The following is a 16,811-nucleotide window of genomic DNA, read 5'->3' as shown; positions in this document are numbered from 1 at the left end:
AAGCAGATGATGTTAGGGAGGGATGAAATTGGGAATCGTTACTGTGCCACAACTCTGAAATACTTTCCCCATGTACACAAGAAACCGCTCCCATCACAAAAAGTCTAATTTCAGTGTGCATGTGCACAAGGTAAGGACTAAAAATAGAGGTACCCTATTTCCATGCATTGAGTCAGCAGGTACAGAAACAGCGTAAACAGTGATTCAGCAGCAGCCCGTGTGATGCAGAAGGTTGTTCCCTTGCCTCTGTCTCCCTGCTTGCAGCCCTTTCCACCTCAGCTTGGTCCCCAACTCCCAGCAGCTCCCAAGAGCAATGCCCAGGTCCTCCCTGTGGGGCTGGGGGAAGCCTGCCAGCCCCAGGGGACTTGCTGACTGCTCTGCTCCCTCGGGAAGGGGGTGATGTGGGGTGCCTGAGAATGCCCTTCACGCAAAGTCCAGCTCCCAAGAATACAGACATTTACAGAGCTTCTCTGTCTACAGCAGTTTTCCTAGTGTAAAGTCTACACAAAACCATAATTAAGTGCTTTGCTATGGAAATAGCTGCATAATTCACTTTTTTTTTTTGTCATTTTTTCATTGAGCTTATGAGCCTTGTATCTACAAGTCTTAGTCATCCAAGCTGGGTACAAAAAGATGCACGATGTACAACCGTAGCGTATGGTTGCCATCTCTGGTGCAAAGTAGTGCTGTGACTCTATAAACACCCCTGATGAATTGCACAAGATGACACCAAGGACATTTTTCAAGTCCTGTGAGATCTGCTACATAAACAGCTATGACCTTGTACACACGGCTTCAACAGGGCCAAGTTGTTTTTTGCTGGTTCTCACCCCCAATTTTTTCATTACTGTTTGCTGAGAAGCCAGAAGGATGAAAAGGAGAAAGACTGAAGAGGTAAATGAAAGATGATGTTTCTACTTATATTTTGTAAAACTGTAACTTATCTCTTCAAGCAGAGGGTAAGAAAATACTTCACTGTCTTCCCACCACCCGAGCTCTCTCATTCACCCTTTCAAGGCCAGCAAAGGGAAGAAAAGCCTCCCAAGAACTTGCTGGATTTTTTTTTTTTCATGCTTTAAGAAAGTGCCTGTTTTTAAAGACACACCCCCCCCCCCAATGAAAGAAGCTGATTTAACCAAAAAGCACAGAGAGACGATATCTAGAGAAACCCTGCTGGCTGGGATGACCAAACCAGGATGCACCTCCATAACACCAGCCTTAAAAACCTCCTGGGTTTTGTTGTTATCTTTGTTTTTCTGGTCAAAATGCATAGAGCCAGCAGCATCACCAGGGAGACGGGAACTCTTAAAGCACGGGACATCTTCTGCACCCACCCCACGGCCTCACGCTGTGTATGCCAGGCACCCACTGCTGCACCCCCAGGAGCTGGGGCTGCCCAGGGTGGTGAAGGCAGGGTGGAGGGGAGACCGTGCCCCACACATCCCCCAGACATGATGCAGAGATGCCAACCCAAAAGCATAGCCTGCGCCCCTGTTCCGGACATGCCGCCGCCCAGATCACACACCACTTACCTGCTAATACACCAGCAAAAATGAATAAATAATAATCGAGTTCTTAAAATCAGGGGAGCCATCGTTACAGCCACAACTTTCATTTTTCTATCATTTGAGGGATAATAGTCCTTTGAGCGTGCAAGTACTACATGTAGCCAGCAAGCCTTTTAATGCATGACAAAAATATGATTGAAGGGTTTTCCTACACAATTTTGACTTATCCCCACACCATTCCTAGCCAGCATAATTGACCAAGAACAATTAAAAAGCATGAGGATTTCAACGTAATCTCAGAATGGATTAAAGTTCTTCCTACTCTCACCTTGACATACTCTGAAGCCTGGATGATTTGCATTTTGACATCTAATTGAAATGAGGGTTGCTGCCTGACGGGCCTTAATCTTCTCAAAACCATGGTTGTGCCTCCCTCCCCAAAGGAAATATTTATCACAAGTTTCACCTTGAATATAGGTCACAGCATTGCAAAGCAAGTAATCAGAGCTGTAAAAAAAAAATAAATTAAAAAAAATTCTGTCTAGGTAAAAAAAAATAAATTCAAAAGGCACATCTGCTCTCCTGAGCCACAGCAAGGAAAGATTATTACCATTAGCGTGAGGGTTATACAGCAAATGAAACAATTGGTTAAAGAAAAAAAAAAAAAAATCACTTATAGTGGCATCTTTCATCATTAAATTTTCATGGAAAAAACACTGTGATTTGCTTAGTCTGAACGTATACACAATGTAAAGAGACCATCTGACATCATCAAGGCGTAACACCGCAAGATAAATGGAGACGATTTGCCACACTACTGGAGCAGCTGTAGCTCCCTCCCAGACCTGCAGCAACCAAATGAAAGGGCACAGAAATAGCAAGCCATCTGCTTCTTCGGGGCCACTGAATTTTGTGCGTTCAGCTGATAGGAAAGATTTGGGGGTCTTCCTCCTCTCCTGTTCCTATGGGCTTAAACGGGGGGGCAGCTGAGCTGTTAAGCTAGTTTAAATGCTCATCTCTTCTTAGTCCCATTTCGGTTGTCCCTGCAAGCCTTAGCCATCACCACATCTGGGACAAACATCTGGAGGCCGCGGTTTGCACCGAGAGCGCCCTAAGCAAGGGCAGCCAGAGCACATGCATATGCATCCCGAGAGTGCCCGTCTGGAGCGGAGCCTCGCTCTGCAGACTCCCAGCAATGCAAAAACAGGCTCGGGGCTCCAGGCTGCCTTCCTTTCATACCGCAGTTGGGTTTTGAGAGCATTAAGAGGAAAGAGAAAAGCGGAGCAAATAAGGCTGAAGGATTTTTCCTGTCCTGCTTCCGCATTACAGCGCAGTTCCCCCCGCTGCACCCCCCGCAAAGGATGGCAACACCTGGGATGAGCTCGGGAGACCACAGAGGAGCGAGATGCAGGCAAGCCATGAACTCCCCTGCGTGTGGAAACACCAGGCAGCCTGCTGCCCACCTTCCCAAGTGCAAGCAGAGAGGAGGAAAGGGTGCACGGCTATTATGCATAGAGTTGTTAAGACCTATATGAAGCCCCACGTGTGTACATTAAACATCGGCTCCTTTTATCATCAAGTGCCGTACAGCTTGTAACCATGAATTATGCAAGACTATTAACTGTCGTCTTCTAAGAGGGAGCAGCTGTAGAGGCTGCTCAGAGGACAGAGCAAGTGCAGAAGGGGCAGCCCAAGGATGCTGGGTGTCTGTGTGTGTCCGAGCTGCAGCACGGCTGCTCCCTCCAACTCCGGCCCCAGTGCTCCGTGTGCTGAGCAATTAGCTCAGCATCTCATCTCCCAACTCTCACCACCTCCCAGCACTCTATTGAGGAAAAAGAAATATTTTCATCACCTTTTTATTGATGGCAGCTTGAGAAAGATCTGGAGAATTGTGCAAGCTTGTGAAGGAGCGAGCAGGGACCTGAGTCTGTACCCCATCCCAAACCCAAGCCAGCACCCAAGCTGCCAAGCTCTGCCTTTGCTTTTGTCCAGGAGCACAAGGAGCCCAAGACAGACAACCCCCTCCGAGACCAGGGAGCTCCGATCCCTGCTTCCATTCAGTAATTTGCTCTTTGACTAATGAACCCCCATACTCGGCTGGAGCACACCGGTGAGGATGGCAGCCTCAGGCAGCGTTGCATAGCCCGTGTCATGAGCACTGCCAGGCCACAGGCAAATGCTGGCCACGGGCAAGGATGCAGGCTGGCATCACAGTGCACTCACCTGCCCCGAGCCCACAACCCGCAGAGCGCCACAGGCTACCTTACTCAGCCCCATCACCAAGTCCTTGCCCAGCTGACACCACACCAGGCAGATGTGCCAAGGTTGCTGGAGGCAAGCTCTGGCCATAAATTACCTAAAGGGTGAGAAAGCTTTTGATCCAATTTTACATAAAATATTAATCTCTCCAGTCAATACAAATGCTGTTAGGATTGAGTGGTGGGGCCGTATGCAGCTCGGAAACTTTTTGGAATACAACAGGTGCTGAAAGGGGAGGCACAGATTGGTATTAAGACCAGTTTCATTTATTGTATATATCATGGACTTGGAAGAACAAACATCAAGCACCATGATTACATTTACTGATGATTCAGAGTTGTGTGGGCTCCTCAATACACAAGAGAAGGGCAATAAAGTCCTGGACAACTGTGAGCAAGCAAGCACCTCGGGGGATAATTAAATTAATTCGAGCTATGGAAATGCCACACAACAAGGCTAAAACATAAAGCAAATAACATTGAAAAGGACTTTGCACTCGGAGACTGAGACAAACCCAGGCTACTGCTTTCTCCCAGTTACCCATGCAGGGTGCCAGGCACAGTACAAGCACAAAGCCCATGTTGTCATGGCCATCAGAGAGAGCAGATAGGTGAAAACAGGTACAGGATACACACAAAGTATTAAAAAAAGCAATCCCAGTAATATCAGTCGTACATGCCCCCAACCCAACACACGCTGTGGCTTTAGAGAGGGCCTGTGCCACATGGGGACCACTGGGGATACAGCAGCTCCTGGGCCACCCTGGCGAAACAAATCCATGCAGGGGACCTTCACCTTGTGTCTCCCACCTTGCTTACCACCTCCCAGTCCCTATTATCAACTCCTTTCCAGACTCCTGACCATTGCTCTCCATTCCCAGATCATGTACCTGCCCCTAGTTGTCCAGGCAGCCTCGTGACGCTAAACCAGCCCTGCCTCAGGAGGCACCGAGGCGTCTTGCCTGAGGCATCCTGCCCAGCACAAGGACCCCTGGCAGGGCATCGCAGAGCCCTTTTGCAGGAGATGAGCCCTGACAGCACACTGGAGTGAGACTGGGGAACACAGAGCATCTGGAGCAGCAACACGAGAAAGGACACAGGAGAAGAAGTAAGAAGTGGCAGAGCTGCCCAAGGCCCCGAAGGCAAGGAGAAGATGCTAAATTTGATGAGGTTGGGGAAGGGAGCCAAAGGAGGAATAAATAGAGCTAATGAGAAAACAAGGCATGAGCATTCAAAAACCTTTAACACACTGCTAAACAGCAATAAAAAGGCAATTAGAGTTCCGAGATGCATGGAGGGTAATTGCACGCACTATAAATAGGTGGTGGGAAGACCGTCCCGCTCAGCAGGATCTGATTCACTTTTGGGGTGACTTCTGTGCAGATGGGAATATTCTGGTGTGAGACAGAAGCTGAGAGAAGAGAGGTTTACAGAGGGACGAGATTATAGGAAGAATTTCTATCGCACACATCCTTCTGCACGAAATATGCACCAAGCAGGAGCTTTACAACGGAGGCTTCAGAGGTCTGAGCTTGAGGAACTCCAAACAAATTTCAGCAGCAGAGATGTGAAATAGCCATAGAAAGAAAAAAATACCCATTTGATGCCAGCCAGCAAGGTGTATGGCACTGGAGTCTGGGCAGTCCCGTGGCCACCACTATTGATGGAGAGACTCCCTAACCACGGAGATCCTGCCCTGCTCTGCTCATAACCCTGGCATGAGCATGTGCACACGTGCACCTGTAAGAGCATTTAACAGCAAGCAAAAAGAGAGGCTTAAAAGTGGAATTCAAAACCCAAACCCACTTGAGCATGCTCCTCAGGCTGCCACCAGTCCCTGTGCCTCAGGTGTGCTCTCTCTGCTCCGCAGACATGTAACCCTCTCCCCCAGGCTGGTGTAACCTCCGGGGGGATGCCCGTATCGTGGTCGTACAGGCTCACGGTAGCCAGTGCAAGAAGCTAGTTCACTATTTAAAGACCAAGCACTCTGGTGGCATTCCCTGCCCAGCCTTCCCTCCCTAGGCCAGCCAGGCTGGAGCAAAGGCACCAACGGTTCCGAGGCTCTCGCCCTGCCAGGAACACGGCTCAGGCCAAGAGAGAACATGCCACAAGAGGTCCTGGGGAAGAAGGAGCCCTCAGAGCAGATAAAACCCACGAGACCCCAGCTGAAGGTAGAAGCAGGGTCTTTGCAGCATCGCAACCAACATCTTTAAGAGCCAGAAGGCACCACTGAAGTCCACGGGACCTGCCAATGAGCAGAAATTGTAACGGGTAGATCCCTGGCCAATGTAAACCACCAACTACATGATCAACTTGAGTTTTTTTGAGGACATCAGTTCTCTTTCGAGGCAGCTATTGGGCAGAAAAGTACTATTCCCCACTATCCCCACAAGAACCCGGGCCATGCCTGCTGCAGAGAAAATGGGGAAAAGGAAAACGCAGCCGTGTCCCAGCTGTGAGCAATCCCTCCTCCCTGCCCTGACTCCTTCCCAGATACCATCCGGAGGGGGAAGTTTGCAGACTGAAGCATCAAAGGCCTGAGAAAGGGAAGGAGCAAAGCTGCCACTTCACAGCTCTGGACTCCCCTGGCCAGACCTGGTGCCCTTCCCTGCTCCTTCCCACCGCAGAGCATCGGCATCGATTCACGCGCCGGAGCTGCTCTGCCCTCGTGAATGACTGAGCACACACAAAGTCTCTGCAGTCCTAACTCCAGCTAGCTCTTGGCTAGGCACCAAAACACAACCCCGTGCGGCTCAGACAGCTGCACGTCCCCAGATAACAGCAGCAGATGGCTTCTGCCTAGAGGTCTCGCTGGCAGAGGGTGGTCTGCGGCGCTGGGGGTGGGAGGCAGAGGGCTGGTTTTCGTAGCCCGCACCGCTGGCGGGTCACGCAGCCTCGCCCGTGGCTGGAGAAGCGCTGGCTGTGTCCTTCCTTCATCCTTGCATTGTCACCATGCAGGTAGCAAAGCAGCTGGCTCCTGCTGCGTCACCCCATTAGCTTCCTTCCGAGGCAGCGATGAGCCTGTCGCCTCTGGTTGCAAGAAGGGCGAGAGCCGTCTGCTAGGAAGGAGGGGAAATCTAGGGGTGTGGGCAATAAAAGCAAGTCCAGCATGTGCGATACGCAAAGCAATTTGTGCCCTCTTGCTGAACCAGGGAAGGATATTTGGCGTCTTAAGAGGAAATTTGCCTTTTGCTTGATGTTCTGCTTGTGTGATGCCTGCGTCACCTCCCAGCTGCCTAAGTCCTCTGCTGCTGCGGTTGCGAGAGCAGCTGACCCTCCCCACAGCACACCAGGCAAAGTGGAAGCCCCTTCTTGCAAAAGCCAGCCCCTGGCAGCGTCAACAGGGGTCCCAACAGAACTTCCACACAGCTTCACTTTACAGCTCCCACATCATCCCATATTTTTTGTCCCTAAAATCTAATGTCTGAATCCTCTCTCCTTCCTGGCCCCAACCCATCAGACAGGGACATCCAAGGGGATGGTACACGGGCTGCATCTGGCCAGCTGCTCGCAGAGGAGCTTCTCCCTTCCGCAGCCTCCTGCACCAGCCACATGCCAAGGTTGGCCAGAGCGAGCCCAGAAACCTCCTCCCAAAGTGCTTTTGCAAGTATTTTGTTTTACTTGGCCAACTGGCTGGACAGGGCCCCCATGAATCTCTCCCTGAGACAGGAGTTTGTTCCCAAGCAAAGCACCAGTCCCGTTGGAAGTGAGATAGGTGGTAGAAGGAACAGTGAGGACATGTATGGAAAAACACATTCCTTATACAGGAGGGAAGCACCCCAACACACAGCCTTCTGTATCTCGGGGCAGTGCCAGCTTAGCATCATCTGGACTGGTAATACGATAAATTCCCCAGGGAAGGGAGAATCGCTTCCTACGGGAGTTGGTGTGCCCCCGCACACCTCATCAACTGCAAACACACACTCCAACTAATAAACACCAGTGGTCACTACAAACTTACAGCATCCCCAAAGTCCCAGTGCCATCCTCTCCAGCTCAGTGGGCGCTCGGGATCAAATTCGGATGTTATAGCAGACACCGCTGATGCTCTTTCACAAGGCAACATGTGAGACTGTTTCAATAAGAATTTTTTTAACAAATTGCTTCTTCTATCAGTAGTTTCTCAGGGTGTGAGCCTGGAAATTGGCCTTTCCTCACTGTTACTTTCCTCCCCTGCGCCAGACAGGCAACTGGGAGCAAAATCAGGCTTTAAGCTGTGCTTTGAGGGACCAGGCTGAGCCTCTACACACCACTGTGCTTCAGCTGCTCTGGATGCAGGGCTTCTTTCTCCTGCAGAAGCACGTTAGGCAATGACAACATCCAAAACAAGTGCTTATTTGCCACTGCAAAAAATTTTGAGTTTTTACCCCCTCCATGATCCTTCCCCAGGCTAAAGACAAACAGCAGGTGATGGGCTTGCAGGGATGGGGTCACTCTGCTCCATTCTTACACAGGACCAGATCCAGTTCATAGCCAGTGCTCATCCTAATCATCAAGTGTGGATCTAAATCCCACCCAAAAAGGGAGCAGCAGATAGAAACAGGTGCTCTACAAAACTAGACGTGAAGATTGTCTCATCATATTCTGAAGACAAGGAGCAGCCTGCCCTTGGGTGAACATCATCCTAATTCAGCACATGAGATCACAAAAGGCCACTGCTGGACCGTTAGTACCTTGTTTGCCAGGCTATTGGTACAAATGAATGTAAGGGTCATCCCAAAGTTCTACCAAAAGCAGTGGGGTTCCTTAAGATCTGCACACTGCATCTCCAGTTCCCAAAGATTAACACTGCAGCACCATCATTAAACCCCTCTTCCCCAGCCCACACTAGGAAAAACATAATGAAATACAGATTTAGTCAAGTTTCTTCATCAAACACAAGCATTCGGGTATGGGCAGATGCTCAGCACTTGAGCGGTCCTGCTCGCATGACTGTCCTGAAGCACATGGGTCATGAGTTGTATGGCCCGAGTCATTGAGTTGTGAGCACAGGATGGAGGTGGCCTGTACTAATGTCCCCTCACAAGGGTCATCATATACCTCACGCTACTAAAAGTTCAAGCTCCCAACCTTACTGTGAGACAGATAGGTTTTGAACTATGACAACTATAAACATGGCATTGCTTACCCCAAGCTGAATAAACATCTGCATGACATTTTGACTCAGGTGTTTAAATTCTAGAAAACATCTGAAATTATCAGCCTGAATCACGGACAAACAATACCAAACATTATCACTAAAAGCACCTTTTCAAACAACAATTTCACATATTCACATCAAACACTCAGTGACTGCACTGATGTCCAGTTTTAAGAATGATGCCCACCCATTTCAGAAGAAAACCCTTTCAAAGCACCCCAGGTATCCTGTACCCACAAATAACTTCTTCCAAAGCAAGCACCAGGTTAGGATGCTCTGTGCATTTTTTTCAGTTCCTACACGGTAATGACATAGGGAAACTCCCCAGGAACCTGCCACCTCTTGCATCTCTGCTGTCCCACCCTCATGAAGACACAGCTGGACCTTAAAGCATGCCCTACAAGATGGGTGGCCCAATTCTGAACCTCTGGGAGCTGGTGGTGCCACCTGCTGTGTGGAGCAGCCAAGGCAAGGAGACAAACTCTGCTTGTCTTCTGGTGCCCACACCAGGGTCTCTGAGAGCTGAGGAGCGAGGTGTCACCTTCCCTTGCACCTCACCCTGCTCTATTTCCAGGAAGAGAAGACCTTTGAGGGGCCACCCATTAAACCCCACCTCTGAGGAGCCACCCATCCTCCTGGGTGACAAAGAGAGGACTACTCACCACCAGGGAAGGTCCCCTTGTCTGCTGTTTTAAGGGAACTCTACTCTTTTAATTACTCTTAGTTTTTAAAGCTACGCTAAGATGTACATCGCTCCTAGAGAACACTTTGTGGGTGAAACCCTGGAGCTCCTCGTCACTAGCTGAATTCATATCAACATCAACCAAGCAACAGCTTTATTGATTATACTATATTGATTGGTCTTAACATTTTAATCAGGTTTACATAATTAATTAGATATAGGGTGTATACCTTGTGCCGCCCTGGACTAAAGCATGGTCAGTAGCTGTAAGGGGTTTGCATGCATTCACTGCTAGTACCAGTGCTGTGATGGCTGGGCTCTTACTGCTAAACCACACTAAAACCAAATTAAATACCTCTCCAGCTATCAAAAAATTACATAGGGAAATGACTTGCTGACCGCTTCCCACTTAGATGAATGGAGAATGAGTGACTCATCATTCAGCAGAAGGAATTACAAGTTGTGCAAAAGGCAAAGTGCTTCAGGGAGAACGTCTAGACTACGCAAAGCAAGGCCATAAATAATACCTTTTGGAAACAACAGGCTTTAGCAGGGGTTGGAGCTGCACGATCTGGTGAGTATTCTCCACTCTTAGTTCACAACATCTCTGGCCTGAGAGGCACCACCCACAATAATTGAATTGTTGGGCTATGGATCAGGAACTGTGAAGTTTTACAACAGCCAAAGACCAAGCTCACAGCCTATTTAATTACCTGCTTCCCAATCCAATAAGCTGCAAGTATATAAATAGCCAAAGTATGACAAATATTTAATATCTGCTAGAATTAAATTAAGATAAGGCCCTGGCAAAATGAATGATAAGTATTTTAACTGAAAATAACCATTTTCTGCAGATTCCAGACAATTTGAGCACAACGATCCCATTCTGCACTCCACACGGCTAAGGAACACCGCATCTCAGGTGTGCCAGACCTTCTTCCCCACGGCAACAGCCTCCAAGCAGCAGGCTCATCTTCACTGCGGGTTAGCACAGAGCTGACCCGGGGACAGCCCTAGGCACAGCTCTCATCTGATGGTGACAGCAGTCCACGTCCACACCAAGCCAACTAAGCGGTGACAGCAGCCCTCAACTACTCTTCCAGGTTTTTATAGGTATTAGCACTAATAGTTGTCTTGCAAGCCCTGCTGGATGGTGTTGAGCTCTGCTGCAACTATAGAGCTGTACAGGGTGTCCAGCTCACACTGGAGACCTGCCTGGACCTTGCATCTTCTTAAACAGCACTAGAGAGCAACCAAGGGACAGACAAAGAACAAGTAGAGCACCGTCTGTACCTCTGCTCTCCTGCAGAGCTGAGAAAACCACACCTCCAAGGTTTCCTTGGGGCCAGCAGGTCGAAATCTGACCATAAAAGTCACAGTTCCTCCAGCAGAAAGCTGCTAAAACAAGTCCCAACACCACCCGAGTCACAGTCTGTCCCAGAAGAAGAATGTGTCAGCGGTTTTAGGAGAGAACTTGTGTATATCTGGCATGAGAGTAACAACCCAACCCATGATAGGGAAGAAGTATGTGATTATTTGGAAGGCTACACTAGCTTTACTATGTTCCTAACTGTTGTAGCACCTGTGTGCATGCCAAAATGGCAGAAATTTGATATTTTAAGATACATCGTAACCAATTTAACAGAGTTTCTGATCCCTCACACCTGTTCTGCATTAAGCACCACGTTTAAATCAACCTCCATTCAGCGAAGCACAAGCTTAAGCGCTTTGCTGAATTTGACTGAGAATTTTGCTAATGCACCCGACGTCATCCCACAGGCTTACACAAGGACCCAAATCACAAGTCATTCCTCCCAGGAGTAGCTCCAGTAATCTGCAACTAAGCTGGAACTTCTTTCATCCCACATTTATCCCGCTTGGAACTGATTTACTCTCCCACGTGCCACCTGCCTGCTCCCTCCTTCTGCAGGGAGGAAAACACAGGTGATAACAACCACAACTGCAGTGATGCCTGACCTAATGTGGTCTCCACTCCTAACGAGCCCCTCCTGCTGCCCCTTCCCCAACGAGTGCTTTCAAGGGGCTGGTGATAATCTGGAGAAGGTCTCCCAGTTTGTGCTACTATGAATGAGCAAATGCTGATTCCTGGCTTGCGTTGTGCCTTTTGGCTGCCATGTTTAGGAGGTATTTAGCAAGAGGTATAACCCACATCCAAGGATGCTTGGTACATACACATTGCCCGACTTCCCCAGGCTGCCAGCTGAGCTCTCTTCCCAAAGGCTTCAGACCGCTGAGATCAAGCAGGGAGAGGCACCGAGCACGGCCAGTCATCTCAACTCTACTTCCAACAAGTCAGCATGAGCTAGAAAATAGACTAAATACATCCTGGGCAAGCAATTACCAAGCTAAGTGCCATCTGCAGTACTAAAACACATTGTTCTGAGAGCAACAGAGCTGGCACAACCACTTTCCTCCCGAGCCGCATCGCGAGGCTGGAGCCTTCAGTGTCCAGCAAGGTGTGAGCTCTGATGGGAGTTTTTCCTCACGGGCCACCCATTCAGTAGGTCTTTTGCTCAGATTCTCCAGTGTCTAGTAAGGGCTGCCCACACACTGCCACCTTCCTACCACCCGGGGTAGGAGATAAATATGGATCTCCCTATTTTCCGCAGGCTTTTAAGGGATGAGTATCTTGCAGACCACAGTCTGCCTGTCAAATGTGCCTGGAATTCTTAAAAAAGAAATCCAAGCAGGAAGTAAGACAGCACAGGCAGGTATCTAATAACCCTTTTTGGTTTGGTTTGTTGTTTTTTTTGTTTGTTTGTTTTTCCTTAGGAAACAATGCTAGTGAGAGGTAAATAAACGAACTTACAGGTAGGCATCACAGATGTGTAGTTACTCAAGTGAAGCCTTACCACATAAACATCAAGATAAAGCTGAAGCAGAGGTGTAGGCTTGAACACACTGATCTAAAGAACAATTTTAACTCTTTTGCTGGAATTTCTGGGGTGTCAGGATCAGAAAAATACCAGCTCTGAGTGGCATTTGCTTGAATTAATCTTGAAATCTGAGACAGAGTTTGTTACTGGTATAACCAAGCAATGTTGTCATGCCCACGTGCAGTATATACCCGGCTGTGCCGTCCATTCACGCATTTCTGCTGCTCTCCTCGCTCCCGTATACGTTATAATTCATCAAACCACATGTAATTATCTTTCTGTTCCAACAGCACCTTAAGTACACACTTCCCTTTATTCCGAGGTGGCTCACGAGTGCTGTAAAACACCAGGGTGCATTTTCCAGCTCCCGAGCACTCCACGCCAGCATGCTGCTACATAACCGGTACCCGCGGTGCCTGTGCATGACACCGCCGTAACACCCGGCCCCCGGGGTACCAGCCAGCTCTGATCCAGCAGCGCTGCAGGATCAAGGAGGAAAGATTACACACCTCAGGGAACTACCACAGGGATCTTCAGCCCAGGTAAGAACTTCAGTGCTGTGACTACAACAAAAAAATCAATCGCTCTCTTTTCCAAGAAAATTGCAAAGAAGAAGATGAAACTACAGAAGGAACCTGCGCTCCAGCCTATCTCAGGCCCTTTTAGTCCTCCCATGAAGATGGGCTGGCTCTTATCAGGTAACCCAGAGACGCTGGGTTGTACCAGGCAGCTACTCTACAGGGTGACAGCCTTGCTGCCTCACCTGCAAAGCCACGGTCACGCTGCTGGGGCTGTGCTCGGAGGTGGCAGCATCTCCTGTGCTACAGGGCAGAGCTGCGGGTTGGGTGAAGACAGATCTCCTCCTCCCAGCACCGTGCAGGACCTGCTGAGTAGGGCTGGGGACAGGTCATGAGTCCTCATCGCTGCACAGCTCTACCAAAACACCTTTGTGGTGGCTGCCCAGCACCTCCTCGATGCAGGCATGCGGTCCGAGCAGCCCCCTGTGGAGCCTGGCTGGTCCCCACACCTCAGCGGAGCTCTCAGGTGTCCTGCCCACAGCCAGCGACTGCAGTGAGCAGATCGGCAGAGTCAGGCCCTCGCATCTCCAAGGTGCCCACACATGCAGTGGATCGAACACGTCCCTCTGCAGCCCCTCCATCGGCACCGACAGGAGAAGCAGGAGCAAGGCCCTGCGAGATGGCCCCGTGCAGCGCGGGGACTGCAAACCACAATGCTTGGGGGTTTTCTGCTTCCCATTTCTCCCAGGACAAAACCCTTCCCTCGTAAATAGCAGGCTGTAAGGATGGAGAGACAAACGGCACGTGGAGAAGGAAGCAGTTTATCCCCCTCTGTGGATGAGGAAACTGAGGCAACAGGTCTCATCAGAGCAGGGCCAAAACCTGTTTTTTTTCCCGCCTTTCTGCTGAGGAGTAAAACACATTTGCTCCACCCCAGTAAGTCCTGAAACATGGTAATTCCATCATTACCAAAAGCCCATCAACACATAAAGCCCCCACAGAGACCACTCAACCTGGCAGAGCCACGATGACAGAAGCTCGGTGCCCAAGAGGGAACGAGTCCCACACCTTCACCCTCTGGTCCCCCTCAAGCCGGAGAAGGAAGGGTGGGCTTTCCCAGAGGGATACATTAGGAAAGCAGAGGAGCACATGGAGTCCAGCAACAAACTCCAGGCTCTGGCAGTCCTCTAATTGACTTTAACGGGAGTCTTGGCTAAGGAAAAAGGGCAAGGATTTACTCCCAGCATGACAACTGAATATAGGGACATACAGAAGATGGAAACCCAGAATGAATTCACCTTTAAAAGGTGAATTCAATTTGACATGTGTTGTCAAGTTAGATTTAGTTTTCCCAATTCCATCTCACCGCTAAGTTTGAGGGGAGATGGTAAGCCCCCAAGACGCACTTATTTTAGCTATTTGTATACATAAGACAGAGGCATTTCCCTACATTGTTCGTTTCACAGAGAATGAATTATTTCCTCCCAAGATCCTGTGTACCTTCCCCATTCCCTTGATTATTGCTGCCAGTTTATAGTTTTTCTCATTACTCTTCATTTCTTTGTTTCACCTGTACTTTATTCCCCCCCTCTTTCTGCCCCTTCGCAGTGCAGTATTTTGATTTCAGGGTCTATGAACTGCCCTTCTTCCCAGGCACTCTTCTCCGGACTGCTAAGATGCTGCCTATTCCTTTGGAAAAACTCCTTTTCAATTTCAGTTCACTTTCATGCGAGAAACAGTTGCAGAGCTTGTTTGTTTGTGTTAATTTCTGCAAAACTAGCAATTACTTAAATTCCATCTTCTTTTTCTAACGCAAAGAAGTTGCACAGGAAACAAAAGCCAAGATGACTTTGAAAATCCACAGTCTTCTAAAAAAGGGGTTGGAGGCAAAAATACACATTAAAAATTCTCAAAACCTAGGTATATCTTTGCTCAGCACACAAAAGCAGATCGTTCAACCTTCCGGCGACACCAGATTGTCCTATATTGCCTTTAAACTACAGGCAGTACAGATACACTTTCCTACCTCCGTATGTTGCAATGACTAATAATAGTCCTGTGGTGTAGCAGAACTGAATGTCATTTGCATCAATACATCCAGGAGTCTGCCTGATTCGTAAAGGTCATTTGTGAACACAGAACGGTATCAAGGCTAAAACTGCAGTCTAAGAAATTCAACTGAAAATGGGGAAAACAACCAGCCAGCTGTTCCAGAGCACTACGTCCCATCACGGACCTAACTCTGGCTACCACAGGGGAAAAGTTAGCTGCATTTGACTGAAAGGCACCCATGCCCACATCCTGGAGAAACTTAATTCCTGCCCTGGCCCATGAGCTTATGCCTCAGTGGAGAAACAAGCTCCAAGCCGGCTCCTTGGGATGGGGAGCCCCGATGAGGGGCTCCAGCCCAGCCTCTGCCCAGAGCAGTGCGTGGCCCTGCTGCGGTGACGCACTCGGGGAGGAAGAGTCAGGATTGTGGCAGCGACTTCATCACAAAGCTCTGCTGCCACGTTTTGCCGGGAAGCTGGCGTTGGGGAGCTCGCCACACATAAACACTTGCAAGAAGTTGAAACGAGACTCGGTAACTCCCCAAGTCAGTGCCAGCACTCCCAGTTAAGCAAACTTTGCAGCGAGTATGGAGTTGCAGAATCCCTTTGCAGGAGGCAAGGGGATGTGCCTGCTGTTTTCCACCAACATAACCCATTTCCCTCCTTCTGACAACCTTTTGAAGGCAAACATCTCAAACTTCCCGAATCCTGATGTTGCGTAACTAGAAGCAATGCCATATGTCAGCGCACCGGCTTTGTGCGGGACACCACGGAGAGGTGGCAAGGGGGCAGGGGGCTTCCCTGCACCCCGGGACGGGGCTGCTGCCAGTAAAGCCCACCCATGCAGGCCCAAGGTGCCCTCGCCAAGATTGCCCTTGGGGTGCCCGGGCGGCTGCAGGCCTGGGGAGCACCTGCATGGGGAGCAGGATGGGGGCAGGCAGGGATGTGAGCAGGGGGGTATTTGGGGGAGCAGGCAGTGGGGGAGGTAAGCAGGGGCAGAAGGGCAGCGGGCAGGGGGTAGGCAGGGAAGCTGCTGCCAGCGGGCAGGAGGACAGGGGCTGGCAGGGGAGCTGCCGGGGAAGGGGAGGTCGGGCCCGGCCGTGCAGCCCGGCGGTACCTTCTGCTGCCGGCGGGCCATGTCGGTGGGCTGCTTGGCGTTGAAGGGGTAGGCGATGCAGCGCATGACGAAGACGTAGAGCTGCAGCTTCCTCTTCCTCTCCTCCTCCTCCCGCTGCAGCCGCTCCAGCTCGTCCTTCTCCTTCTCGCTGGCCACCGAAGGGCTGGGGCTGGCGGGCCGCGCCGCGCCGCCGCCGCGCCCGCCCGGCTGCAGCCCCCCGCTGCCGCTGGCACTGCCGCCACCGCCGGCACCACCGCCGCCGCCGCCGCCGCCGCCCGGGCCCTCGCCGGGGCGGCTGGGCGAGAGCCGCGCCGCGGCGGGCGCCAGCGGCTCCTTCCCGCTCTCCTCCTCCACCAACTCCTCCGACTCCTCCTCGCTGGACGACGGGTCCAGCATGATGGCGGCGGCGGCGGCTGGGCTCAGCCGGGGCCGGGCCGGTTCTGGGCTGCGCTGGCTCCGCTGGGCTCGCCGCGGCTCTGCCCGGCTCCGGCTCCGCTCGCCGCCGCGCCCGCGCGCGCCCCCGCGCCGCCCCGCCCCGCCCTCGCCTCGCCCCGCCCCGCCCCGCCCCGCCTCGCGCGCGCGGGCGCTGGCCGCGGTGCTGCAGGGCGGGGGGCGAGGCAGCGAGCGAGCGGCCCCGCCGCGC

The 16,811-nt window shown here is 50.8% G+C and overlaps 1 protein-coding gene across 9 annotated transcripts in view; it reads right to left on the bottom strand.

Moving 5' to 3' along the window:
* CADPS (calcium dependent secretion activator) overlaps nt 1-16,564 on the bottom strand; it is a 218,268-nt gene extending 201,704 nt beyond the window's left edge. For all 9 annotated transcript variants that reach the window (XM_074151901.1, XM_074151904.1, XM_074151902.1 and 6 more), the window contains exon 1: nt 16,169-16,564. In XM_074151901.1, the coding sequence (XP_074008002.1) occupies nt 16,169-16,564 (396 nt within the window). The remainder of the gene's footprint in view (nt 1-16,168) is intronic.
* Nucleotides 16,565-16,811: the final 247 nt, after the last annotated feature.

Source organism: Numenius arquata, chromosome 8 (genome assembly GCF_964106895.1).
Source record: "Numenius arquata chromosome 8, bNumArq3.hap1.1, whole genome shotgun sequence".
Lineage (NCBI taxonomy): Eukaryota > Metazoa > Chordata > Aves > Charadriiformes > Scolopacidae > Numenius > Numenius arquata.
Note: the sequence above shows the minus strand (reverse complement) of the source record. Positions and strands in the feature narration are given on the sequence as shown.